At 48.3% G+C, this 26,841-nt stretch overlaps 2 protein-coding genes across 5 annotated transcripts in view; one reads left to right on the forward strand and one right to left on the reverse strand.

The window, feature by feature from the left end:
* WNK1 (WNK lysine deficient protein kinase 1) overlaps positions 1 to 2,863 on the forward strand; it is a 126,647-nt gene extending 123,784 nt beyond the window's left edge. The window contains 1 exon segment of the mRNA XM_068971973.1: positions 210 to 2,863. Within this exon segment, the coding sequence (XP_068828074.1) occupies positions 210 to 527 (318 nt within the window). The 3' untranslated portion in view covers positions 528 to 2,863.
* RAD52 (RAD52 homolog, DNA repair protein) lies at positions 2,664 to 24,056 on the reverse strand. Of its 4 annotated transcripts, none has more exons than XM_068971974.1 (12): positions 23,990 to 24,056; positions 13,628 to 13,725; positions 12,560 to 12,661; positions 12,367 to 12,460; positions 12,180 to 12,247; positions 10,011 to 10,129; positions 9,299 to 9,374; positions 6,091 to 6,287; positions 5,802 to 5,947; positions 4,968 to 5,057; positions 4,423 to 4,638; positions 2,664 to 3,989 (listed from the first exon to the last, which is right to left on the reverse strand). In XM_068971974.1, exons 2-12 carry the CDS (start codon positions 13,706 to 13,708, stop codon positions 3,928 to 3,930), a joined length of 1,251 nt encoding a protein of 416 aa, XP_068828075.1. In that variant the 5' UTR covers positions 13,709 to 13,725; positions 23,990 to 24,056; the 3' UTR covers positions 2,664 to 3,927. The 4 variants fall into 4 exon arrangements, with proteins under 4 accessions (XP_068828075.1, XP_068828076.1, XP_068828077.1 ...); XM_068971975.1 differs by lacking the exon at positions 23,990 to 24,056 and adding an exon at positions 23,750 to 23,861; XM_068971976.1 differs by lacking the exon at positions 4,968 to 5,057.
* Positions 24,057 to 26,841: the final 2,785 nt, after the last annotated feature.

Here is a 26,841-nt window from a genome sequence, read left to right on the forward strand (position 1 = left end):
GTGTTCGAGCCACTCACACAAGGCATGCGATGCCACCCCCTTCCAGTCAGAACAGGTATGTGGTATGTGTCAGGAGCCAGTGATGGTGATGAAGGCTGTCTGGGAGTTGTTCCCCCGACCCTGTAAGGTCAGAGCAGCCCAGTTCTAGAACTCTCCCCCACCCTGTTCCCGTCCCACCTGCACGGCTTCACCGCCTGTTCTCTCCCCAGGGCCCTGGCATGGCAAGGAAGTTCTCCGCGCCCGGTCAGCTCTGCGTCTCCATGACCTCAAACCTGGGCGGCTCTGCCCCCGGCTCTGCAGTGTCAGCTACCTCTCTAGGGCACTTCCCCAAGTCCATGTGCCCCCCTCAGCAGTACGGTTTCCCTGCCCCCCCGTTCAGCACGCAGTGGAGTGGGCCAGGTGGCCCAGCACCCCAGCCGCTTAGCCAGTTCCAGTCTGCGGGAACAGCCTCCTTACAGAATTTCAACATCAGCAACTTGCAGAAATCCATCAGCAACCCCCCAGGTTCCAACCTGCGGACCACGTAGACCCGAGGCGATCCTGGGGCAGGTTTGGGGGCAGGAGATGGAATGTGGGGGGTCGGGGGGCGTAGCCTGTATGCCAACTACTAGTGCTGCATTTAACTGGTCATTTCTTGCCAGAAAGGAATGTTTTAATCCCACTTAGAGCCCTTGGAGTGGGTCCTCTCCCCTGCCCTCACCGTCGCCTGGAGTGGGAGGAAGAGAGAGGGCCGCTGTCTTGTGTGTGCTTTTTCGTCACCCAGACCCAGCAGTGAGCTCTTGGGAAGTCAGGTTGGTCAGAAGGCTCCTAGAGAGCTCTGGAAAAGCAGAGCCGTCTGTATTTTCAGGTGGTGAGGCTCTTCATTTTGGTAGCCACCCCAACCTCTTATTTACTCCCTCAATATAAACCACAAGACAAAAAATTTAAACTATTGGGCTCTCTCCTACCCTGTCGACCCCTATCCCCCACCCCAATCCAACCAATCTTTAGAACCCAGTGAAGACACCAGGGGAGGGATGGAGGTTTCAGCCCTTTCTTACAATAGGTCATTAGTGCTTTAAGCAAATGATACTCGCAGCTTTGACTGCAGCATTAGCAATTAGGAAAAAAATTAAGTTCCCTGCGGACATGTAACTTTTGCCATCAGTTTTGATGTGGAAACACTGTGATGTATAAATGTTGTTGGACAACAGTAGTTTAAGAGTAAAATATGAAAGGCTTAAAAGGCTAGCTCTGTCCTTCACTTACTGAGATTTCACTTTTCTCCTTTGTATTTCCATTGTATTAGACAAATAAATGTGAATGTAAACTTGTACAAATCACTCTACTTGAATACTTCCGTCCTCCCAGTACCGCTTGCTGGATGCTTAGTGCCTTGGACTTCTATCGCTTCTGCCGTTGCACCAACTTCTCGTCAGACCCTGGTCAGCGAGGGTGTGTGGAAGGAGAGCGTGGGTCCGTGTGACCCAGCAGTGGACTATGTTGTAAGGAAACTGGAAGGGTATTTTTTTCCAAGTCATTTAACAGTTTTGTAAGATGAGCAGGGTGAGAAGTTAAGTTGACATCAGTGGTTAAAGCAGAAAACTGTTTCAGGACAAGTGAGGAGGGAGGCTGTCTCCAGATCGGGCAGTTGCCAGACTGAGCGTGGCGCGACCGGTGCTGAGACGAGAGGCTGCAGAACAGACGTGCGTGAAGATGCGGTGCTTGGCCAGCGGCTGCCCTAAGCCTTACTTACCTGCGCTGGGCTTGAACACAGAAGATTGAGAAGAAATGGCTGAAGAGAAAGGAAGGGGGTGGGGGCTAGTTTTTAAGTTGGGAAATGTGATAGTGAAATGTCTCAGATGGAGAAAGTTGCTCTAAGAAAAACTGTTTGCCTTGCTTTCCTCTTGGTGCAAATGTACCGTGTATTTCTCAACGTGGGGTCCTGCAGTTTGTGGCAAGTGGCCCCACATCTGAAATAAGCACTGTAGGAACGGCTGCTTGTCCCTCCTCACTTCTATATAATATCCAGAGGGTTGCAGGGTCATAATCCCCTGGCTACCTTTGTTTCTAGAATGAAAGTGGATATTCTCATATAAAGAGAGACTCCCCTCAAGTAATAACTGCAACCAGCCAGTATTATTTAGTGCTATGCCTAGTTGTGATGGGCAGTTCTCTTACTTTGAGAAACTTCAGGAAGTCCTCTCCCATTCCCTGTTTTGGGGTCTCTGGTCTCCCAGAAGATGGGGCAAGAAGCTGGGACTCCTAATCTTGGGGTGCTGCTTCTCGGCTCTGAGCCACGTCAGTGGCCCATCCCAGGAATCTCCCATGACAGGAAGGGCCTGGCTGTCCTGTCCTTCATGGGCCGTTTTCTTTATTAAGTCAGCCAAGGCCCCAAAGATGCAAATAAAAGCTGAGGTTTTTAGGAAGGTAAGAGATGAGAAGGGCAGGTGCTCCAAGCTTTGCTTTGAAACTTTACTTCTTCTCTGCCTGTAATCCTCGAGAAATGGTAAGAGTAAAGACAGAACAAGTAGTGCCGAAGAAATGGGAAACGGACACGTGGACAGAGACAGGACTTTGTACCAAAGGAGGGAGCCAAGTGCAGCACGACTGTCTTGTCACTTTGGTTTAATGATTTTGAGGTCTCTTCACTCACATGGAAAGAAAGAACTGGTTTTATTTACTGTTGATTTTTTTCCCCTCCTGTGGATGAAATAACTGAAGCCTAGAGGAATGAACCAGTGCTACTGAACTGTTTAAATTATTTTCGTGTTAATAGTATACTTGGAGTATCTTTTTCCACATTAAAAAAATCTTTCTGAATTATAAATGTTTTCCTTACATTATTTAACAATGTACACTGTTTAAAAAAAAATAAACTGAATTCAAACCTTGGGGATTCTTGGCAGCCGTCACTCCTGTGTTTGGCACTGTGGGTTGCACTTCCTGCTTGTGGACATGTGATGAAGCCACTCAGATAAACCAAACTTGGTTTTGTTGAGCTGTGGGGATTCATTTTCAGCAGGTGCCTTTTCGTGATCACATTAGCTCTGATACAACTTGTGTGCCGTGTATAACTGGGTTCCTATCTCCAGAAACTTTTTCAAACAGTGATTCTGACCTTAACTAAGATGCTGCAGACAAGGAGGATAGTGGTGACGACAACCAAAAGCAGAAGAAAAATTCCCGCAGCTCAGGTGAGGGGTCGGGGGTGCTGGGGTGGCTGAGGCCTCCTGGCCGGGGCTCCTTGTCCCGGGCACCACATCACAGGCAGGCCTGGGCTCCAGCTGCCTCTGGACTGTAACTGTAAACGGCTGCTTCCATCATCAGTTTTGGTTTCCGGATACATATGAACACTGTTCACAGGACACTGGTTGAAGTGTGCACTAGCACTGTATCTTAAAAAAAAAAAAATCTTTAACATGCTCGACACGGGGTGGCCAAAAACCTTCCGTTTGTTTTTTAAAAAAAATGTGAAGTGCAGTAAGAAGAGGCATGCCTGTTATATTGTTACAGGGTAGGATTTAATTTTGCTTTCTCAAAAATACCTTTTCTTTGGTCTTAGGAGAAAAGGGAAGTAGTTTCATGAGCCGATGAACAATAGTGATGAAGACTGCAATCTTGCGTGGCAGCGTTAGAAAACGGGGGGCCCCCACAGCAAGAGGTCAGCGGTCACTCAGGGACGCACCACAGGCCGAGGTGATTTCTGTCTTCATTAACACAATAGCTTAGGAATAAAGAGTGAGGAGCCCAAGAAAAGGCACCGAGTCTCTACAGAGCTTCCCAAATGCCCGACTTAATGTGAGCAGGTGCTGAGTCCTCCAGCAGAGTTCAGGATAAAGCAGGTAGAGCCCTGAGGCAGAGCGCACTCCTCAGGTAGGACCAGTCATTTCATGACCAAAATGAAGTCCCATCAGGACAGAGTTCAGGAGGTGCCCTGAGCCGTGGTTAAGGTGGGTCCAATTTCCTTTTCTTCATGTCCTGATTCTTCCTAGAGGAGTCACAGTTCCCTGTGGAGGAGGAAACTGTTCAGATGTGGCTGCAGTGACTTTAAAATCAGGAGTAAACTAACAACTGATACAATCCAGAAGCCATCAGCTAACAGTCCTGCTTGACCTACTTTAAACCACAAAAGCCCAAGAATGAAAACTGTTATATGAGGACAGATCCCTCCATTAACATGAGACCAAGTTGCAAGAGAAAATGTGATGGGTCTGTGTTTAACCACAGCTGTTAAATTGAGCTGAAGAGTTAGCCCTCAGGTCAGGACCCCAAGGGAACCTCTGGCTTTTAAACTAGTTGTCCTCCACGTTCTTAGACTGCTGCCCCTCTGACAGGAATCCACCAGACTTCTTAAAATGGATTGTCATTCTGCTCTTAAGACTCAGTGAATCACACACACACCCAGGTTCCCTTTGGTGTTTGCTCCTAGAACACTCGTACCTGTGGTGTCTTGGTTAAGGCTGGAAGTTTGGAGGTGCCAGGGTCCAGATTGTGCCTGTGCATTCTGGTGGCAAAGGCTTGGTGGGATCCTGTTCTGGGTCTCCATGTGGTTCTTCAGGACCGAGATGGCAGGGGTCTGCGGTGGTTCTGGTTTCGAAAAGGTCTTGAGCACGCTGTCCTCTGCATCCATAGCCATGTCCCACATTTCAAGACTGTCTGCAAGGACAGCAGTCACGGGAAAATGTAACACAAGAGAAAAGAGCAGGTCACGAGAAGGTTCTGTATGGTGAGGGCCCCTTGACGGCATCTGAGTTTCTCTCCCCCGGTCCTGTGGAAGGACACCAGGCTTCTCCAAGATGCAGCAGAGGAGCTGCACATGCGCGAGCAGTCAACCCAGCATCGGGCCACTCGCATCCCCTTGGTGCAGAACCGACAGGAGTGAAGATCCCTGTGCCTCTTGAGGTGAGTGTGTGGTGACCAGTGACTCACAGGCACCTGGCGTGTTTACTGACTGGGCCTTAGATCACACCTCTGGCTCCGCTTACCTGGGAGCAGGTCTGTCTGGGTGAGTGGCTCTGAAGGTGAGCGGGTCCTGGGGAGGCTGGGCTTGGTAGGAGGCACTGGTGGCAGCTGTGCTGCAGAGAGAGGGGGCAGCCTGAGCTCCTGTCATCATCGGGGGGGCTGGGCAGCCTCAGGGGTGAGTGTAGAGCTGCCCGGTTACACCCCACAGAGCCAGCACCAAGCTCAGGGCCCTGCGTCCCAGTCCCACCTACTCCTCTATATAAACTAGGGCTGAAAACACCATATTCTCATCAAACTAGAGAAAAAACTGAAAAGTCTGGGTTGGAAGCTAAAGACCCAGAATAATAATTCTTACTAAGAACAGCCCCAGCACAATTCATTGTGGGCTTTTCATTAATCTCAGCTGGCCCTGCTGAGGGGAGTTTTAAAGAACTAAACAGGAACCAAGTCCTCAGAATCTTAGAAATTTTTAAGGAGAAGCTGGGAAAAATCCGTTTTGTCTTTGTTTCTAGTCTCTGGAAGACTTCAAAGCAATCTGTCTCTACTACTCCCAGTGAAATCTGGACTCTGAAAAAAACACGAGTTCATGGAGAAAGAACTGCCAGAAGCCCCATCACCTGCACACCCAACTTTCTGCCTTACAAAGAGCTCATGTACGTGTGGCCAGAGTGACTGAGGCCCGAGGAAGCTCTGGCACCAGGGAAGTCCAGCTCTGGTGACATCAGGGGCTGTCTGTTCTTCACCCAGGGGGAAACGCGGGGCAGGACCCGGCACTCGGAAGCCCTGGACCCGTGTGTGCTGAGCCCTGGTCTAGACCGAACCTGCCGCTCCAGGCAGAGGTGCCCCCAGCCTCTTACCCTGGTCCGTCCTTCCAGTGGACAGAGCAGAGGTGGCAGCCTGCTGCTGTCTCTCCATCTGTTTCCGGAACTGCTGCTGCAGCTGCTGCTGCCGGAGCTTCCGCTGGAGCGTGGCTTCGCTCTCCGCGGTGCCGGGGGCCAGGCTTCTGTAGCAGGAGACCAGTGAGGCGTTGGGGGAGTTTCCGAGTTACCTGGTCAGCAGCACACAGTTGCCAAGGGGGCTTACGGCCCTGCGTGCTGCTGAGAAGGTGCAAGTGGAGGGAGGAGCGGAGGGGGCAGGCGGCCGTACCGGGAGCTGCTCTCCGTGGCCCCCTGTGTCACGGTGTGGGGTCCAGCCAAGTGGCTCCGTCTGCATGGAGAGGTCGCCTCCTGGGCTTTAGGGGGCTCCAGGGTCGCATTCTGCTGGCAGCTGCTGTATCTGGCTTGTTCAATAGATGGTTCAAAATCTTGTCTCTTTGTGTTAGTTAAATCCACTTCAAGAGGTGGCTAATAAGGGGAGAGAATAATTTCCTTCAGTTGCTCTTGCCCCTTCCTTGAACGCATTCCACAACTCTGCCCTCGTTCCTTTGAGGTCCTGAGAAGCTGAGACAAGGGATCCACAAGTGCACGTGACTCCAACTCTACGTGGAGTAAGACAGCTCCATTTTCCTCCTGTGCCATTCTGTGTTAGCACAGTTTTCATACAGAGGAGTCACAATTCAGTTTTTATTTGGGGCAAAAAGCTCTGTAAAATCTAACTTCAATCTTTCCTTGGCAACTGGGCCTGACACACTTTCCTATGGAAATGATCATATATCATCAGTCACACTACAGAAACCCAGAGCCTGTGCTCCAGAGGCGAAGCCTCACTCAGTAACATGAGGCTCACAGAATAACAGAGGATCAGGTTGAGACGACTACATTTGGGTAAAGATAACCTGAAAATGAAAATTACACTGTGAAATTTCTTATCTACATTGGGAAGTAAGTCAGTCAAAAAGAACTGAGCTTCTGCAGGGAGTTTCCTGGTTCCAGGCTTTCACGCCAAAGGCCCAGGTTCAATCCCTGGTCAGGGAACTGAGTCCCCACACGCTGCTGCCAAAAAAAAAGAAACTTTAGGGGAAATGAGCTTACGCTAGGAAACTTGAGGATGGTATGCTCAGTGAAACAGGCCAGGAACAAAGAGAGGACTCCACTGACAAGAGGCACCGAGGGTAGCGAGAAGCAGAGACAAGGCAGATGGTGGTGCCAGGGCTGCAGGGAGAGGGAGCGGGGGTCACTGTGCAGTGGGTAGGATTTGTTTTGTAACAGCAAAGAGCTACAGACATAGATGGTAGTGGCGAGTGCCCCATGGTAGCAGTGTATTTTGTACAACTGAACTGCACCCTTAAAATGTCTGAGAAGGTAAATTTTATGTATATTTTACCACCACAAAAAAAATTGAAAATGAGCACTGAAAAAAATTTTAAGAGGAAGCTAAATGCTGTTGAATATACAGAATAATTGGAACTCACATACTGCTATGTGCCATACTGGACAACTAAGTAGAACCTACTAAAACCAAGCATACGCACAACCCTCTGAGCTTCGCTAATAATTTCCACAGTAAATGCGTGTGTGTGCACCGAGGCAGGCTCAAGAACGCTAACAGCAGCCCTATTCAACCAAAAGCTACGAAAATCTCCAGCGTCTATTTAGTATGGGAAAACCGACTGTAGACCCGTGTCACAGAAGATGCCACTACACTCAGCACAGATGAATCACACACGTGGAATGAAAGCCCGACACAGAACAGTTCATAATGTGAGTCCCAAAAGCAAAGAACAATCAGAACTTTCCTCAGCAGTGACGGGGCGGAGTGGCACACCCGGAGACTCCGGGAGCGGTGATGCTCGACCTGACTCAGGTGCTGCCTACGTGGGTGTGTCTGCCCTAAAATTCATCCAGGTGAGCATTTATCACGTGTCCATTGTCTACATAGCTATGCTGTACTTTTTAACACAACACTTTTTATAAAGCACAAACCATACAATTCCATTTATATAAACTTTAAAAGCAGGAATAAACCTGACTAAAAGACTAAAAAAAAGTTACTTTAAAAAGAAATAAAGTCAGCCTTCCCTGGTGGTTCAGTAGTTAAACTATCAACTCTTGCAATGCAGGGGACCCGGGTTCAATCCCTGGTCCGGGAAGACCCTACATGCTGAGCCTGTGCTCCACAAGAGAAGCCACCACAGTGAGAAGCCTGTGCAAAAAGGCACGGGGGTCCCCCGTTTGCCGCAACCGGAGAAATACTGAGCACAGCAACGAAGCTACAGCACGGCCGAAAGTTTAAAAAAAAACAAAACAAAGAAACAGTGAATGGAGTTGGGGGGAGCAGAAAAGTTCTAGAGAGCTGGTTATGTCCTGTTTCCCTAATCTGAGGTGTAGACAGCTGTGTTCACTTCCAAAAATTCACCAGGCTGTGCCAGTATGACTTTCGCAGCTTTCTGTGTATATGTTGTACTTCATTTTTAAAAAAGTGAAAAAATACAGTCATGTCAACAAAATGGCTGACTAAGAAGCTCCAGGCCCTCCCTCGCAGCAACACCAAGGTAACTAAACAGACGGATACCCCTGTAAGAGCTCCAGGGACCAGCCAAGAGGAGCCAGCACCCAGGCCACCGTGACACTGGAACAAAGTTAACAGCAGAGGAGGCGGGCTGCTTGCGGCCTGGCACGGGGCAGCACTGGAGGGGGCTGCCGCTCGCTTCTCCAGGGCCCTTCCTGCCCTCCTGCACTGGCAGGCGGATTCTTTAGCACCGCACCACCGGGGGAGCTATCTGTTTCTCACTACGACTACAAAACACAGCTACAGAATGTATACAGACGCAGAAACCCTAAACAATATTATTAATAGCAAACTGAGTTCGATAATAGATTAAAAAGATTTTAAAAAAGGAAAGAAAGAAACGAAGTTCTGCCAATTGACACACACCTCTATGAGGGGCAGCACAAGAAAAAGACCCCTGAAGTACAGCAGAGGGAGGTGGCCGGGCAGGTGGCGGCTCTTCAGGGGCCTGAAGAACCACAGCCACACTCAGCAGGCAACAGGCATTCCCGCGCCCGACCAGTCCAGGTCACGTTGGACTCCAGACCCCACTCTCCAAAGGCAGGTGCGCAGGTCACATGACATGCACCCACACACGGGAATCCAGCCCTTCCAGACGCAGAGCTGCAGAAGAGCGGAAGGCTGGGCCGGTGAGGCTCTGAGTGTCTGAAGAAATGGCAGCGGGCTGAGAGGGCCCTGTGCTCCCATCTCTTAGACCTCTGCCGAGCACATCCTCTCCACCGTGGACTCTCTGCTTCATCATCCTCGGTGGTAAGTGAGCCCACTGGCCCCTGCTAGCTCTTATGTTCAAAGACGGCGGAAGTGCACGTCCCTGACCCTCTACAGAGCCGGCCAAGTCTTCGTGCCCCTTTCCATCACCACATACTCAGATACAGGGGTTCAGTCACCATCCCCACTTCCAACGTACCTGGTGTGGAAGCTTGTTCAGTGACCTCAGATAGTCTTTGTCCAGAATACAGTTTCCGAGTGCGTTCCCAAAACTTCTAAGGGTAAAACAGAGTGGAAGCCGGTTGAGAACACAGCAGTGAGCGGGACAGTTGCATATCCCTGGTCCGGAGCATAGGGCGTGAGTCAGTCTTTCACAAAGCCCGCTGGCCCTTCCCGCTGTGGAACCCAAGCTCCAGGGCTAAGTTCCCTTCCGAGGGACCGCTGCGACCCCCAGTGTGTGAGCACACGCACTCAGGGGCACAACCTTCACGACTAGACTTCTGTACTGAGAGGCTCAGATCCCCTACAGGCGAATTTTTAAAGCAAGTTCTACCTGTATTTTTTTCTAGTAATTCAATTCTCAAAGGCATCTTGAAGCCCCAACAAGATCAAAATCCTGCTCTGTGTAACTAAGTTAATTACGTTACATGCACATAACAAAGAACAGTGCAGGTGCGTTACAGACAGTGAGGAAGCAACCCGTGGGCTCCTGCGGAGGGCAGGGGTGGGGAAGGCAAAGTCCAGCACAGAACAGGATCCTACCTCATGTTCCCCAAGAGGGCCTTGGAGTAAAGGGAAGCGGGGAAAGGCAGCAGGAGACGGCCGCCTGGGGCTGAGGGTTGGGGGTCCGGGGACAGCTCTGGAAGCAGCCCTGAAATCAGTGGCGCCGGCCCACCTCGGCGCCCGCCTACCTCAGCGCCCGCTTCAGCCCATCTGTTACTGCCTCCTTCCTGGCCTTTTCCAAGGACAAGGCTTTTGACTTGAGGCCTTCGCTGACACCATAGCCCACATCTTCATGATACGAGCCATCCTGGGGGCAGAAAAGGCGTTCAGGCCCCACCGTGAGGGGTTAGAGCCCATCCCTCACTGCTCTTGTCGTCATCAAGCAGTCTTGCTCAGACTGGGCGTCAGTCCTGCCAGGCCGCCTCCTGGACTGGATCTGTGCCCACACATGCCGGGGTTCAGTGTCGAGACAGTTCTCTCTCTTCCTCTTTACATAAAAAGGCACATGTCTAACCCAGCCCAAGTCTACCGCACAGTAGAAAAGCCTTGTGGGGGACGGACAGAGTTTGGGATGGACATATACACACTGCTGTATTTAAAATAACCAGCAAGGCCATACTGTGCAGCACAGGGAACTCAGCGCAACCTTCCGTAATAACCTAAATGGGAGACAACTGGAAAAAGAGCGGGTGCCTGTGTAAAACGGCATCCCCTCTGCTGTACACCAGAAATTGACATTATTTTCACTCCAATATGAAAAAGTTAAAAAAAGAAACCTTTGGGACACCAAGAAAAAGGAAAACTTGAAATATTATATTTAACTGATTCTAATGACTGGACAGCAAATCCTCTCACAAGTCAGGTAGAATATGCTTCTCAGCTTCCACCAAAAGCAAAGGTAGGCCTGATCAAGCTGTCAGCTGACAGAGAGCTGAATATAACCGGATGATAACACTATGATCCTGAAATATAACTCAGAAGCAGTCAAAGAAATGAATCACACTATAATGAAGCTCTTTCCAGTCCTGTGTATGTGAATAAGGATTTCAGTCTCTGTGTGTGCACTCAGTCATGCAACTCTTTGCGACCCCACGGACCACAGCCCACCAGGCTCCTCTGTCCAAGGGACTTCCCAGGCAGGGATATTGGAGTGGGTTGCCATTTCCTTCTCCACGGGATCCTCCCGACCCAGGGATCGAACCTGTGTCTCTTGCATCTCCTGCATTGGCGGGCGGGTTTCTTTACCACTGCGCCACCCAGGAAGCCCAAGGTTTCCAGTACTATTTACAAAAATAAGTCGGAACAGAATTAATGCTAGATGTTTAGGAATAAGTAATATTAACTATAGATATATTAACAATAGAAAAAACGCTTCATCCATCTTTATCAAGAAATGCATTTTCCATAAAATTTTATATTTTGATGTAGTTTTGCTGTCTCTTCAAAATAACCACAGTTGACTCTATTGTGTGTTAATAACACCTGTAATATTAACAGTAACTCAATCCAGAAGAAATGTTTTAATAGAGAGCCTTAAGATCACTGGAAATTTACTTCCCCCTCCAAATTTTTACACATACACAAACATACACAGGCAGAGAAGTATAATAGTTATTAATAAAAGATTTTCAATCATATAATATAAGCCAGTAGGGGACTTCCCTGGTGGTGTGGTGGATAAGAATCCACCTGCCAACTCAGGGAACACGGGTTTGATCCCTGGTCCAGGAAGATCCCATGTGCCATGGAGCAACTAACCCGCTCGCCCGAGCCCAAGCCCCAGAGCCCACAGCCCCTGCTGCTGAGCCTGTGCTCCACAACGAGCGAAGCCGCTGCAGTGAGGAGCCCCTGCTCACTGCAACCAGAGAAAAGCCCTTGCAAAGCAATGAAGACCCAATGCGGCCAAAAAGAAACAAAGCATCACTTTGCGTTATTTAAAAAAAAAAGCTGGTGGAGAAATGGGATGGAAATATGTATTTAAGAAGAGACAATGTAAAATTTCTGACGACTAAAGAGTAACTTGCTCAAAGAAAAAGTAGCTTGTATACATATTTTTAAAAATAGATGACAGCATGTCATCTTCCATGGTATTAATATTTAGAATCCATTGGTACATTTTAAAAATATGTAGCAGATTTATTTTAGAACGTAGAATTTTACAATATGCCAAAAAATGCACCCTTGCAACTGTTTGTATATGGTGAAAATTCTTAGTCACTTAAAAATGTGCAGGAAAACGAGCTCCTCAAAATTCTCTTGGGCGCCTGAGTAAGGCCGAGTGAATGCACAGCCCACTCTGGCCCAGAGTCTCTGCACCCGCTCTCTCTCCTGCCGCACGTCTCCCCCATCACCCTCACCTTCAGCTGGACTCGCACAAACGCACAGACGCCCACGTAGAACTTGCCATTGTTAAGGTCAACAAAATCTAGGGTGGGAAAGACAGCCAGGTGAGGGCTCCTCCTGCCGGGGACGGGGCACACCCACCCGGCCCTCAGCCGTGGCGTGTCCGGCGGGAGCCGGCAATGCCAGGAGGGCGGCACTTACCCACGTTCTGCTGAGTGATGGAGTGCGCCCAGCCATTGTAGCCAAACATCTCATTGGCCAGATTAATGACCCTGTGACCCTCGATGTAACACACCTGGAAAAAATAAAGACGAGAAAACACCTCGTTAAAATTCCTCACCGTCCAACAGTCAGCACCACGGGCCCCCACTTTTCAGGCAGTGAACTCGCCTACCTTCTGGCCTCCTCCAGCCATGCGGCTACTGATGTACTCTGGGCCCAGCCTCTGCCTCAGGGCGTTCTGGATGGCCTGGTGTTCTTCCACTGTGTACTGGTACTGGAACCAGAAAGGGGAAACTGAACCGACATTCCTGCCATCCCTACGCTCAGATATACTGAGGATCCTATGAGCTGTAGTTCGTGCAGGCTGTCTATCAATACCAGGAACAAGGACTCCACAGGCACGCACTCCAGTAACCACTGGAGCAGTGACACGGGCACATGCTAGGCGGCCTCTGGAAAACTCCAGCCTCACTCACGAGAGAACGAGAGTGAAAAAGGCAGTGTGCTTTAGTAGTACTATGAAGATAGCTTTGATTTCACAGGCTCTGGAAGGTCCTCTGGACCCCAGGCATCACTGGACCACACAGAACCACTGCCTTAGATGTGACTACCGTGTTACCACAACTCTCTCCAACCACAACTAGGAAACTAAGACTTCCTGTCTCAGACTCTCTGATGACATTTATGTAGACGTGAAAGAGGAAAAAACAGGGTAGGAAGCCTTGCTTCCATGTGTCCTCCAATTCAACCATTTCCCATCCTGCACGTAGAGAACTGCACCAGTCTCTGATTAGATTTTCGAGGCCTTGGTGGTTTTCCCCTGGCCCCATCAAAGTGGAACGATACACACAGATCTCTGGTGAGACAGATAGGATGTGGGTAGACAAAGCAAAAATCTCCCTTATATGCACAGAGTATCTCCATAAACCCCAGAAACTTTGGATGCCTCCAAAAAGAGAGATCCAAGTGTCATGGGGACAGGAGTGACAGGAAACACTGGGACTTTTTACAGAGTCTGCTCCACTTGGAATGTTACAGCAAAAACAATTTACATCTAAATGTAGCCCCCAGCACTGCTGAAGCTCCAGTACACCCTCAGAGCTCAACAGAGACGCCCAAATAACGTCTCTAGATGAAAATAACAGCTTCCATGTATCTGATGGCGCCGCACACACTGCTTCCCCAGACCATCTTGGTTTTCACTTAACCTCATCCCTTCCAGGGAGGAGGACACACTCACCTGACCAAAGCATAGCACAGGGCTGCCCCCAGCAGGCTGGCTGCCACGGCCTCCAAGGACTGCTTCTGGAGTCCCGGACATGCTGGTTCAGGCCGACTCTAAATAAACAGGAGAGCAAAACAGAGATCTGAAAAAACACTAATGGTGAAAAGCAAGTCTCCCCTACAATCAGATGAAGTCACTTTCTCCACACGCCTTAAACACAGGCCAGGGGCACAGTTCCTCAATGCCTGGCTGTCTCCGAATAGGCCTCTGAACCCCTCAGGGCCTGCTTCTACCTTTCTGCTGAGTTCTGCCAGTGTGGCGCTGCTACTAAAGGTGATTTTTGCAGGAAGAATGTGTTATATGTTATAATTACAATGCTTGCAATAGAAAAAGTCAAAACTACAAAAGCACGCTAGGAAAAAGCCAATAACCAGCTTACCACCAACTACAGGAGCATCGTGACCTTGACCTCTGTAGGGTCAAAGAGGAAACATAAGCCACAGCAGCTGAACTGTCATGGACCTTGATGCCGTGGAAGAGTCGCGTGGCACGGAAGACCCCGTGGCCAGAAAGGACACAGCACTGAGCCACCCATGGTCCCCGTGGCTTCGTTATCTCCTGGGACCTTGTTCAGGCCCCACCCCAGGCCGACTGACTCAGAAACCAGCCCACCCAGCGATTCTGACAGCTCCAGGCTGAGCGCCAACGTGTCAGACTGAGCCCACGCTATGTGCAGGCTGGCAGTGCACAGCCTTACCTCGGGAGGCCCCGCCCCTGCCGCACACCCAGCAGATTCCAAGTGGGGCCTCAGTGGACCTGCGCGTGAATCCTGCACATAAATCCTCTGATTACCTATAGAGCCACAAATCTGTGACCGTCAAGTAGTATATGATTCCACACATGGCATCACACCACAGTGTTTAAGAGCTCACATTCCTAATGCTGACTTCTGGCTCCATCACCCATGAGGTCTTGACCAAGAGAAGTATCACATAAGCTCTCCAATGACATTTCATCATCTGGAAGATGGAGATAACAATAGTACCTACACTTCCTAGGAGTTCTGTAAAGATTAAGTGTGAAACTGCATAAAACTGCATCAATGCAACTAGAGATGATCATAATTAAGTGAAGTCAGAAAGAGCAAGATAAACACCATATGATATCACTCATATGTGGAACTTAAAATAAGACACAAATGACCCTATCTATGTAACAGAATCAGGAACAGAGAGAACTGACAGGTAGTTGCCAAGAGGGAGGGGGTTGTGGGGGGCCGAGAGTGGGAGGCTGGGGTTAGCAGATGTAAGACTTTTCCATACAGACTGGATAACAACAAGGTCCTACTGTACAGCCCAGGAAACTATGTTCAGTATCCTATGATAAACCATAATGGAAAAGAACATTTTAAAAATGTATATGTATGTATCAGTGAATCAATTTGCTGTACAGCAGTAATTGACACAACACTAAATCCACTGCACTTCAATTTTTAAAACCTGCCTTAGAAGAGTGCCTGGCACATATGAGGTATTAAATAAACGTTCACTATTGCTGAGTGCTTGTTAATTTCTTTCTGTACATTATGAAAATGCAGAACAGTTTAAATGATCATAAAATGTTACCTTTCAGCTAAAAAATGATAAATTTATCTATAATCTTGCACTAAAAAGAGTGGCCTAGTCAATAATTAGTGTCTAAAATTGTTAAATCAAAAAAGAGTGCAGTGAGAATATTATTAGAATGTGACTGTGAATGCCAGAGAAGACAGTTGCGAGGATGAAACGCCCCTGAGGAGTGGTGCCCGTGTTAGCACCAGTGCAGCAAGGCTCGTCTTTTTAAAGATGAAAATTTCAGTGCTGTTTCCTTTTCAAATACATACATGTGTTACTTAAACAAAAATTGAAAAAGCAGGGGTCAGCAAACTTCTTCCATAACGGGTCAGGGAGCAAACGGGTTAGGTTCAACAGGTTACACAGTCTCTGTCACTACTTCACTTGGACACTGTCGCATGAGAGCAGCCCTTGTCGGGTCACGGTGGAAGGTTCTGACAAAACGTGGTCTGCAGGAGAAGGGAACGGCAACCCACTCCAGTATTCTTGCCTGGAGAACCCCATGAACACTATGAAGTGGCAAAAAGATAGGAAACTGAAAGATGAGCTTCCCAAGTCAGTACTGTCCAATATGCTCCTGGGGAAGAGCGAAGACAAAGCTCCAGAAAGAATGAAGACGTTGAGCCAAAATGGAAAGGACACCCAGTTGTGGATGTGTCTGGTGATGAAAGTAAAGTCTGATGCTGTGAAGAATAAGATTGCATGGGAACCTGGAATGTTAGGTCCTTAAATCAAGGTAGACTGGACGTGGTCATATGAGGTGGCAAGAGTGAACATCGACATTTTAGGACTTAGTGAACTAAAATGGACGAGAATGGGAGAATTTAATTCAGATGACCATCGGCAAGAGTCCCTCAGGAGAAATGGAGTAGCCCTCAGTGTCAACCAAAGTCCGAAATGCAGTACGTGGGTGCAATCTCAAAAACGACAGAATAATTTTGATTTGTTTCCAAGGCAAAACGACTCAACCTCATAGTAATCCAAGAAAACCAACAAGGACCAGTTACTGTACAGCACAGGGAACGTTGCTCAATATTCTGTAATAACCTAAATGGTAAAAGAATTTGAAAAAGAACAAATACATGTATATGTATAACTGAATCTCTTTGCTGTCCACCTAAAACTAACACAATATTGTAAATCAACTATGCTCCAATATAGAATAAAAATTTTAAAAAACAATGAAAACCAAAAAGAAAGAAACAAAAACTTAACCACAAAAGAGGTGGCAGCTGTGGCCTGCAGGTCAGTGTGGCATCCCCAGTGGCAAAGCAAGCTATGAGGGCCACAGGCCAATGTGGTCCAGGACAGAGCTCCAAGGACTTAAACAGGACACTTCCTTAACCTCTCTGGGCCCAGTTTTCTCATCTGCAAAAGGGAATATTAATAAGACCACCCTCAAAAATGTACCCTATTAAATGATGTGGCAATAACAGCATAATCATAATCCTACCAGACTTTTTGGCGGAAACTGCCAGGATGATGGTTCAAACAAAACGCAAAGGATCTAAACTAACCAAATCCAATTTGAAAACCAAAGAAGCTGCTGACCCACACTGCATGACTTCAAGACCTACTATACTTAAAGCACTGTGAGGGCGGCGGGGAGCTTCCCTCCTAGCTCAGTGGTAAAGAACCTGCCCGCCAATACAGGAGGTACGGGTTCGATCCCTGACCTGGGAAGATCCCACGTGCCGTAGAGTAACGGAGCCTGTGGCCACAGCTATCGAGCCTGTGCTGTAGAGCCTGGGGGCCGCAGCTGCTGAAGCCCCCATGCGCTAGGCCCGTGCTCCCCGACAGTGAGGAGCCTGTGCACCGAAGCAGAGAGAGCCCACTCACGGCTGGACAAAGGCTCGGCAGCAGCGAAGACCAGCACAGCCAGAAACAGCCAACAATGTAAAAACCACCACAAACCAGCGGAGGGGACGGACACACTGGAGCAGAGGAGGGTCCAGAAGGCAACCGCCATCTGAGCTCCAACCAAGGCGCCAGTGCAGTCCAATGGCATTTTCAACAAGCGATGCTGGAACAACTGGAGATCTGTATGAGCAGAACACTTAATATTTTTCACAAAATAATTCTTACACCATTCACAAAAGCTGGAGATGGATTTTAGCCTAGACATAAAAGCTAAAACTAAAACTTCTACAAGAAAATACAGAAGTATATCTTCACAACCTGGAGGTAGCCAAGATTTCTTACTTATGACCTAGAAACCAATAATTATTAAAGGGGAAAAAAGAGACAAATAAGACTACATCAAAATGTAAAACTCTAAGAAAATGAATGGGCAACCGCAAAGACCGATATCCAGGATATAAAAAGGACACATAAAGAACTCCTACAACTCAAAAGTAAAAAGACAATTAACCCAATTTTAAATGGGCAAAAGATTTGCACAGGCACTTCTCAAAGGAAGATATAAACTGTCAATAAACACAGAAGAAAGTGCTCAGCATTGTTAGTAATCATGGACTAAAATTAAAACCAACCACGACACACCGCTTTTCACCCACCAGAATGGCTAAAAATAAAGGCTGACAACACCAAAAGTTGGCAAGGATGTGAAGCAGCCAGAACGCTCACGCGCCGCTGATGGCTATAAACATAGGGTACTCTTCATGGAAAAAGAATGGCTTGAACATGAAGCCAAGCACCCCAGAGGGCAGGGGGGATGGCCTTCAGACAGATGTCCTCCACTGCCCACCACAGTTGTGGGCATCTGAAATAAAGCAAGCTTTCCACCAAACCTGGCCTGTTTATTGACCTTTTGAGCGTGAGCAGCTGAACCCCACCTTCCACGCCCTTTCAGTAAGATTTTGGCGCACAATTTGGGGCTGGCTCTGGCTGGCTGCTGTGCTTTCATGGCACCAGGCTCTCCTGGGTCTTCCAGAGGAGAGCTGTGGCCATAACGGTGTATCCACCTGCTTGTGGTGAGTGAGCCCGAGTAGGGCATTTGGGGGATGTTCAGTAGCTGCCAAAACCTTTTGCTTTGAGGATCCTCCCTCTGCCAGGCACTGGCTGCCAATGTACATTTTTCCTTGGTGGAATAAAACTTACATTTGTGACAAGCTGATGAGCTCTAAGACCAGGGAAGACCACTGGTGTGCACACGGGCAACCTTCTCATTTGTGAGTGCTAGTAACTCAGACGGAAAAGCATCTGCCTGCAATGCAGGAGAACCGGGTTCGATCCCTGGGTTGGGAAGATCCTCTGGAGAAGAAAACTGCAACCCACTCCAGTATTTCTTGCCTGGAGAATCTCATGGACAGAGGAGTCTGGTGGACTACAGTTCATGGGGTTGCAGAGTTGGACACGACTGAGCAACTCACACACACAGTGCTATGTGGGCGTTCTTGACAACTGGTTCTGATGTCCGACTATGAGGACTGTTTGTTCTGGGGAAGTGTGTGTTTGCGACTCCATACTGGCCACCCTCGAAGAAGGTTTCTGACAGATCTGTCGATTGGTGTGTGAGTGTGTATTCCATCTGTGTGACTGGTATTCTTGTTGCCTTATGTAAAATGGAAATTCAGGTTCAATTCATTAAGAAAACTTTTACCTGGAAAATTATGACTAAAGAAAGATGATTTTTTTTTTTTGATCATGTATGGCAAAAGTATTCTTTAGACTCCAGAGAAGATAGGTTAAAATGGAACTCTTAAAATTCAAAAAAAGCCAGTTCTCTTTACATATACAGTTAGGAAAGGCTAGCTTGATAAAACGCTTTTTTCAGACCCTGAAGAAACAAAAATAAGCTTAGGGGCAAATTTGAGGTTAACACTTATCATGTCCCTGAAATACAAACATAGTCCATGTTGCCTGGAACTCCAGCCTTGGATTAATTGTGAAACTTCAGGCTAAGGGGGAAAAAAAAAAAGGAAAAAATCCTTTTAAAATTGAGTTATGTAAATTTGGCTATTCTATCATCCATAAACTGGTAAGATTAATCGCAATGCCTAATTCATGAAATGTAAAAAGAGGAAACGACGAGATCTCTGCTTGGATGTCTGCATGTGTCAGGATGTGTTTTTGTCTTTGGATGATATTGCTGAGGTTAATTTGTAAAGAAGCTCTACTTAATTGGCTTAAAAAAATATAAGTGCTTACAGATCAAACAAATCTAAATTTACCTACTTTTGTCTTCTTATAAAACCAAGAGGAAAACTAAAGATGTTTGGGTTTATTAAACATAATGTACTATTAAAAAAATTATGCTATTAAAAGTGTATGTTTTTTGAGGTTATGGAGTATGTTCTTAAGTTTGCCAATCAGAAAATGCTGGTATAACATTTCAATTACCTGTTTCTTGGTTTTGTTATGGTTTCAAGTGTTAAAAACTGTGATGCGTAAAAATAATAAGGAAAGCATTTTGGTATGTAAAAACAAGTAAGAAAACATGTTGGCAAAAAAAGGTATACAAAAATAAAAATATTTTTATTGGAAAAAATGGTAATAATTTTGTCCTACAGCTGTTTCTGGATAGGGAAAATATAGGACTAATGTATTCAAATCCAAAAAAAATGATAAAAGGTTTATTAAAAATTTTTTTGAAAAAAATTTGTTGTAAGATTAAGATTAGACTAAATTTAATTAGGTATATAAATTTTGCTATTAACAGTAAACTGATAAAAGACTAACTTTCCTTTTCTTCCTCTCTGTTAAAAAAGCAAAGTTCTCCTGGAATATTGATCTGATTTTGGTAACAGACACTCAATAGAAAGTAACTGCTTTGTTTCTAATGATACTTTTGACACTAAGGTTCAGGATGGAAAGACTGTCTAGTAATGTTGTCACAAAATCCCTGCAGATGTGACCGCAGCCATGAAATTAAAAGACGCTTGCTCCTTGGAAGAAAAGTTATGACCAATCAAGGCAGCTTATTAAAAAGGAGAGACATTACTTTGCCAACAAAGGTCCGTCTAGTCAAAGCTATGGTTTTTCCAGTAGTCATGTATGGATGTGAGAGTTGGATTATAAAAAAAGCTGAGCACCAAAGAATTGATGCTTTTGAACTGTGGTGTTGGAGAAGACTCTTGAGAGTACCCTGGACTGCAAGGAGATCCAACAAGTCCATCCTAAAGGAAATCAATCCTGAATATTCACTGGAAGGATTGATGCTGAAGCTGAAACTCCAAAACTCTGTCCACCTGATGCAAAGAACTGACTTATTTGAAAAGACCTTGATGCTGGGAAAGATTGAAGGCAGGAGGAGAAGGGGATGACACAGGATGAGATGGTTGGATGGCATCACGGACTCAATGGACATGAGTTTGAGTAAACTCTGGGAGTTGGTAATGGACAGGAAAGCCTGGCGTGCTGCAGTCCATGGGGTCACAAAGAGTTGGACACGACTGAGTGACTGAACTGAATGTTGTCACAGGGTATAACTACTCATGATGTGTAGGACTGCTGGCTTTAAGTTTAATGCTTGAAGGGGGCAGGGGATTGCCCCCCACCCATGTCCTCTGCTTGCTTTTGTCTGTGGAAAATTCAAATAAGTTTAATCAGAAAAGTGAAAAATGTGGAAACAAAGGAAAACAGTTGAAGGAGACTAAATAATAATGTAGTCATGAAGCATAGTCAGGACCTTTAGTTCTTTCTCAAGGACTATAGGTAATGCTTTGAAGCATATCCTATGAGCTGTCTTACAGATACTGAAACACCAGGTGGAGAAATTAACTACTTGATGGCCAGACTGAACCCAGGACTTAAGCTGCCACAATTCCGAGAACTAACTGCAAAGAAATGGGAACAAGTGCACCCCAGAACTGAAGATTAATTGTGCCTAAAACAACCAAGATGATGCTAGGAAGACCAGTGATGACCAGTTTGAAGATGACTGTGTTGTTTCTGCATGTAGCCCGCACCGCACCCCCTCTAGCTCTAGCTATAAAAGCTCTCATCCCTTGCTTGTGGGGGCAGGGGGTGCAGAGTCAGTCTTTGGACAGATGTCCACCACACTCCCCCTCAGTTGCCAGCATCTGAATCAAAGCAAACTTTCCTTTCCAGCAACCTGGCCTGTCTATTGGCTTTTAAGTGGTGAGCAGATGGACCTCCCATCACACACACCGTTCCGGTAGTGTTATCATGAATGAGCCACCTTTCAAAGCTTAAAACTTTAGGTTGTAAACATGGGGGAGCAGTGGAAATTCTAAGTTGAGAATTATACGATATTTTCGCCCGGAAATGTTTCTTGTCATCAGTGAGTAACTGCAGGAGAGCACAGCTGGAGTCTACATTACAACAGTCAGCAGAGGAAAGGACAGAGGCTCGACCAAAGTGACAGCCATAGATGACAGGCAAGATGGACCCTGTACGTGTGTCACTGAGGCAGAGCTGACCACGCTCAGTGATCAGTGAAGTGCTGACTATGAGGATAAAGACCAGCAAGACTAGATATCAAAATTTTTTATTTTCAGTTATGTACATGCTGCACGCTTGTAAAACTTTTCTTAAATTTAGCCAGAGTAGAAAAAGCATTATTTAAGTAAGAAGAAAAAAGACAGCAAAATGTCCTCTCTTCCTTGAAACCTGACACACCTCACTACACTCTAAACAGAATTAATCTTAAATTCCCACAGCATTTAGACAGACATCACAGCACACAGGTTTCCCAGGTAGCTCAGCGATAAAAACTGGCCTGCCAATGCAGGAGACGCAAGACACATGGGTTCCATCCCTGGGTCAGCAAGATCCCCTGGAGGAGGAAACAGCACCCCACTCCAGTATCCTTGCCTGGAGAATCCCATGGACAGAAGGCCTGGCGGGCCACAGAGTCAGACACGACTGAACACACAGCCCAGAAAACACTATAATCCATTCTACTGCTGAGAACACAGGGGCCATATACTAACTACTGACTGGATCTCCAGGACTTAGCATAGTCCCTACCCAACTTATAGAATAAAGAGAATGGTAGCTTTATTTTAGCTCTTCTTCACTTCAAAACTGCCAGGGCTTTATTAAAAATGAATACCATGCGTGGATAAAAGTCACAGAAATGGAATGAGCTTCTGAGTAATTAAACTGGTCACAGAGTCCACTCTCACTGGGAGCGGCGATCTGTTCTACAGGTACTGTGAGCACGGGCTGACCCAAGACCCAGCCACTGCTCCTGCAGAAACACCGCTAGGTCCCTGCCAGCGGGAGCCTCCAGTTGCTTCATATCCATCAACCAGTCAGTACAAAGCCTTGCTCTGCACGTTTCAATTAACGGCACCCTATGCAAGTAAGACACAGTGCTGATTCCTTAACACTGAACTCACAGGGGACAGCACCTAACTCACACCGGAACAAAGCTCACTGGAAAGACGCCTGCCTTTCTGCATCAAGTTTGGAGGACCTTCTAGACAGGGGTGGACTTGGGAGGGCGTTATACTAAGTCAGTCAGAGAGAGGACGATCAACACCGTGTGATGTCACTCACAGGTGGAACTGAAACAACACACCAAACTAGTCAACGAAAGGGAAGCAGACTCACTAGTGAGCTCAGTGGTGGTACCAGTGGGTGAGGGAAGGAGGAAGGGGCAAGGCAGGGGTAGTTGGAAAACGAGGGTTGTTACACAACCTTATGCGCACGATCTCCTGCGAGCGAAACTGGAAAATTGTAAAGAAATACAGAATTAAAGAATCTTTCAATCACTTTTTTTTAATGTGCTAAAGAAACAGTGGAATCACGAATAAAAAGTTTAAACTGGCACTGAAGGACAACGAGGCCGCTGGTTTACAGTCTGAAACAAGCAGGCAGAGGTGAGGCCTGCCGGACTTCGGCAGGGACAGCGCGAGGGTCTCCCAGCACACCGGCCAGGCGCCCTGAGTACTGGTTCTGTTAGGGGACCGGTCCGTGAACACACAAAACACCGAAGACGCGCTAGGTCTGCTTGGATATGAGCTCCCCCGTCCCCCGGCTCTGCTACATCATCCGTCCGCTCATGTCCAGCCCACCTGGTGCCCATCACTGGACGGCCGGCCTGGCGGCGTCTCCAGCGAGCCCCGCACACGAAGGCTGCTCTGCCCGTGACCGCCAAGGGTCCAGGAGTGCCGCACTGAGAACAGAAAACTGTACAAACCTTCCCGAAACAACCAGACCCGAGGCTGCCGAAACGCCTGACCCGGGCCCGGAGCTTCAGGATGGGGGAGAATTTAGATTTCAGAGGTTTGTGCCTCGGCCTGTGAGTCCCCGGGAGGAACAGACCTTAAACGGGCTCGGAGACCAGAAAGCGCAAAAGCCCAAACGCCCATCAGTTAACGGGGAAAGAAAGCAAAGTTCCCCCTCGACGAAACGCCGCCGAGCGGCCGAGGACCGGGGAGCGCCGACCCGGGCCGGACCAGGTGAGCCGCGTCCGCTAACGAGCTGGCGGGGCTCTGGGCGACCCACACGCTCCGCACCAGCGGCGACTGCGGCCCGGCCCGGCGAACGCGCCGAAGGCACGCAGCGGGTCTCTTCAGACCGAGGAATTCCACCGTGTTTGGATTCTGGCTCGGCTGTTTGAAAGCGCCACAAGGGCTGACTACGCGCTGACCTGTCAAACCCCGCCGAAACGCCAACGCCTTCCGGGCCGCAGCCGCTGCCGCCTGGGGCCCTGTCGGCGGATCCGCCCTCAGTCCCCGCCCCGGGCATCACTGACCCCGCGGCCCCGGCCCTGGCCGCCCGCTCGCTCGCCCGGCCCGGCGCCCTCACGGCTTATCACACACCGCTGGGCGCGGGACCGCTAAGCCGGGACCCGCGAGGCGAGCTCCCGCCCGGAGGCGACTCCACTTACGCGCCTCAGCCGCGCAGAGCGGACAGGGCTCTGTCCAGACTGAACGCGCAGAAACTCGCTGGGGCACGGCCGCCTGGAGAATCCTGGGAAGAAGGTCTGGGCGAGACCGCGCGGACGGAGGGGACCTGAACATGCAGAAGGGCACTAAGCACGGCAGCGCAGAGGACTCTGGGAAGAAGGTCTGGGCGAGACCACACGGGCGGAGGCGGTCTGACCGTGCGGAAGGGCACTAGGCACAATCCACAGAGGAACCTGAGGAAGTCAAGGCGAGACCACGCGGGCGGAGGGGGCCTGAACGCGCCGAAAGGCGATAGGCACCGCCGCGCAGAGGATCCTGGGAAGAAGGTCTGGCAGAAACAGCGACAGCGGGGGGTGGCTTCAACATGCAGAAGAGCGCTTGAACGGCCGCGCAGAGGACTCTGGGAAGAAGGTTTCGGAGACACCGCAACGGAGGAGGCCTGAAGGGCACGCAGAGGACCATGGGGAGAAGGTCTGGGCGACAACGCCCCGAGGCCGGCGGCCCGAACCCGATCTTGCTTATATGGCTGAGCAGAGGACTGTGGGAATGGAGTAGGTCCAACTGAACTCGCCCCGGACCACTGTGGGGCATAGGAAGAGGAACCGCAAGTCAAGTCAGCCGATGGGAGCAGAGCCATCTGTTGAGAGCCGTCAAGCAAGGTGGCAGTGCGACCCGAACCTCCGTGCCGGCCGCTCGGCTCCCACATGCCCTGCGCCGCCGTGTCCTCTGCTGCCCCCTGGCGCCCTGCGAGCTCGCGGCACCGCCCTCTGTGCCCCAAGCCCAGCATGGACTGCGCGGTTGCTTGGCGCCCCGGGTGCATCCAGGCTGCTGTGGTCGTCAGAGCCCGGCAGGGACTGCAGGGGGGACTGGCCCTCCGAAACACCCCCCCTGCCGCTGGGTCCCCAGGCCAATGGACTGGTTTCAAATTGGGAAAACACACACACCCAGAAGTCTCAGTCGTGTCCGACTCTTTGCGACCCCATGGCTTGTAGCCTACGAGGCTCCTCCGTCCATGGCATTTTCCAGGCATGAATACTGGCATGGGTTGCCGTTTCCTTCCCCATCAAATTGGGAAAGGAGTATTTCAAGGCTGTATACTATCACCCTGCTTATTTAACTTATATGCAGAGTACATCATGTGAAATGCCAGGCTGGATGAATCACAAGCTGGAATCAAGATTTCCGGGAGAAACATCAACAAGCTCAGACATGCAGGTGATACCACGCTTATGGCAGAACGACTTCCTTGGTAGCTCAGACGGTAAAAGCGTCTGCCTACAATGCTGGAGACCTGGGTTCGATCCCTGAGTCGGGAAGATCCTCTGGAGAAGGAAATGGCAACCACTCCAGTACTCGTGCCTGGAAAATCCCATGGACGCAGAAGCCTCGTAGGCTCCTATCCATGGGGTCACAAAGAGTCAGACACGACTGAGTGACTTCACTTCCTTCCTTCCTTCCTTCCTTATGGCAGAAAGCAAAGAGGAACTGAAGGGCCTCTTCGTGAACGTTTAAGAGGAGAGTGAAAAAGCTGGCTTAAAACTCAACATTCAGAAAATGAAGATAATGGCATCCCATCCCATCACTCATGGCAAATAGATGGGCAAACAATGGAAACAGTGACAGATTTTATTTTCTTGGGCTCCAAAAGTCACTGCAGATGGTGACTGCACGCATGCAATTAAAGACACTTGCTCCTTGGAAGCTACGACCAACCTTGACAGCATATTAAAAAGCAGAGACATTACTTTGCAGACAAAGGTCCATCTAGTCAAAGCTATGGTTTTTCCAGTGGTCATGTATGGATGTGAGAGTTGGACCATAAAGAAGGCTGAGCACCAAAGAATTGATGCTTCTGAACTGTGGTGTTGGAAAAGACTCTTGAGAGTCCCTTGGACAGCAAGGAGATCAAACCAGTCCATCCTAAAGGAAATCAGTCCTGAATACTCTTTAGAAGGAATGATGCTGAAGCTCCAATACTTTGGCCACCTGATGTGAAGAACTGACCTGTTAGAAAAGATCCTGATTCTGGGATCTTTTCTGGAGTTAATGCTTTCAAACTGTGGTGTTGGAGAAGACTCTTGAGAGTCCCTTAGACTGAAAGGAGATCAATCCAGTCAATCCTAAAGGAAATCAGTCCTGAATATTTACTGGAAGGACTGATGCTGAAGCTCCAATACTTTGGCCACCTGATGTGAAGAGTCTACTTATTGGAAAAAACCCTGATGCTGGGAAAGGTTGACAGCAAAAAGAGGAGAGGGCAGAAGATGAGATGGTTAGATAGCATCACTGAGTCAATAGCCATAAACTTGAATAAACTCCAGGAGATAGTGAAGGACAGGGGAGCCTGGCATGCTGCAGTCCATGGAGTCACAAAGAGCTGGACACGACCTCAATAACACAAAACACATACAATAACAACAACAATAAAACATAAAAAATAGGCAGATTAATATCTGACCTCAGAATGAAGAAAAGCTTTCTAACTGTAAAAGCTGATAAACTAATCATAAAGTAAAAGATGAATAAATGTAGCTACCTATTTAACTTTTTGGACTTCCCTGATGGCTCAGACGGTAAAGCATCTGTCTATGATATGGGAGACCTGGGTTCGATCCCTGGGTTGGGAAGATCCCCTGGAGAAGGAAATGGCAATCCACTCCAGTACTATTGCCTGGAAAATCCCATGGACAGAGGAGCCTGGTAGGCTACAGTCCATGGGGGTCACAAAGAGTTGGACACGCCTAAGCAACTTCATGTTCATATTTAACTTTAGCTTCTGAAGTATAAACAAGAAAAAGGAGGAAATATTATTGACATGTATGATGAAGTGTAT

This window comes from Capricornis sumatraensis, chromosome 4, assembly GCF_032405125.1.
Source record: "Capricornis sumatraensis isolate serow.1 chromosome 4, serow.2, whole genome shotgun sequence".
In the NCBI taxonomy this organism is placed as follows: Eukaryota; Metazoa; Chordata; class Mammalia; order Artiodactyla; family Bovidae; genus Capricornis; species Capricornis sumatraensis.

Coding starts and splice junctions, on each gene's coding strand:
- RAD52 (XM_068971974.1), bottom strand. CDS start 13,708: ATGTCCGGGACTCCAGAAGCAGTCCTTGGAGGCCGTGGCAGCCAGCCT. Junction 5,948..6,090: donor GCCACGGAGAGCAGCTCCCG/GTACGGCCGCCT, acceptor CTCCTGCTACAG/AAGCCTGGCCCCCGGCACCG. Junction 5,058..5,801: donor CACTGGAAGGACGGACCAGG/GTAAGAGGCTGG, acceptor CTCTCTCTGCAG/CACAGCTGCCACCAGTGCCT.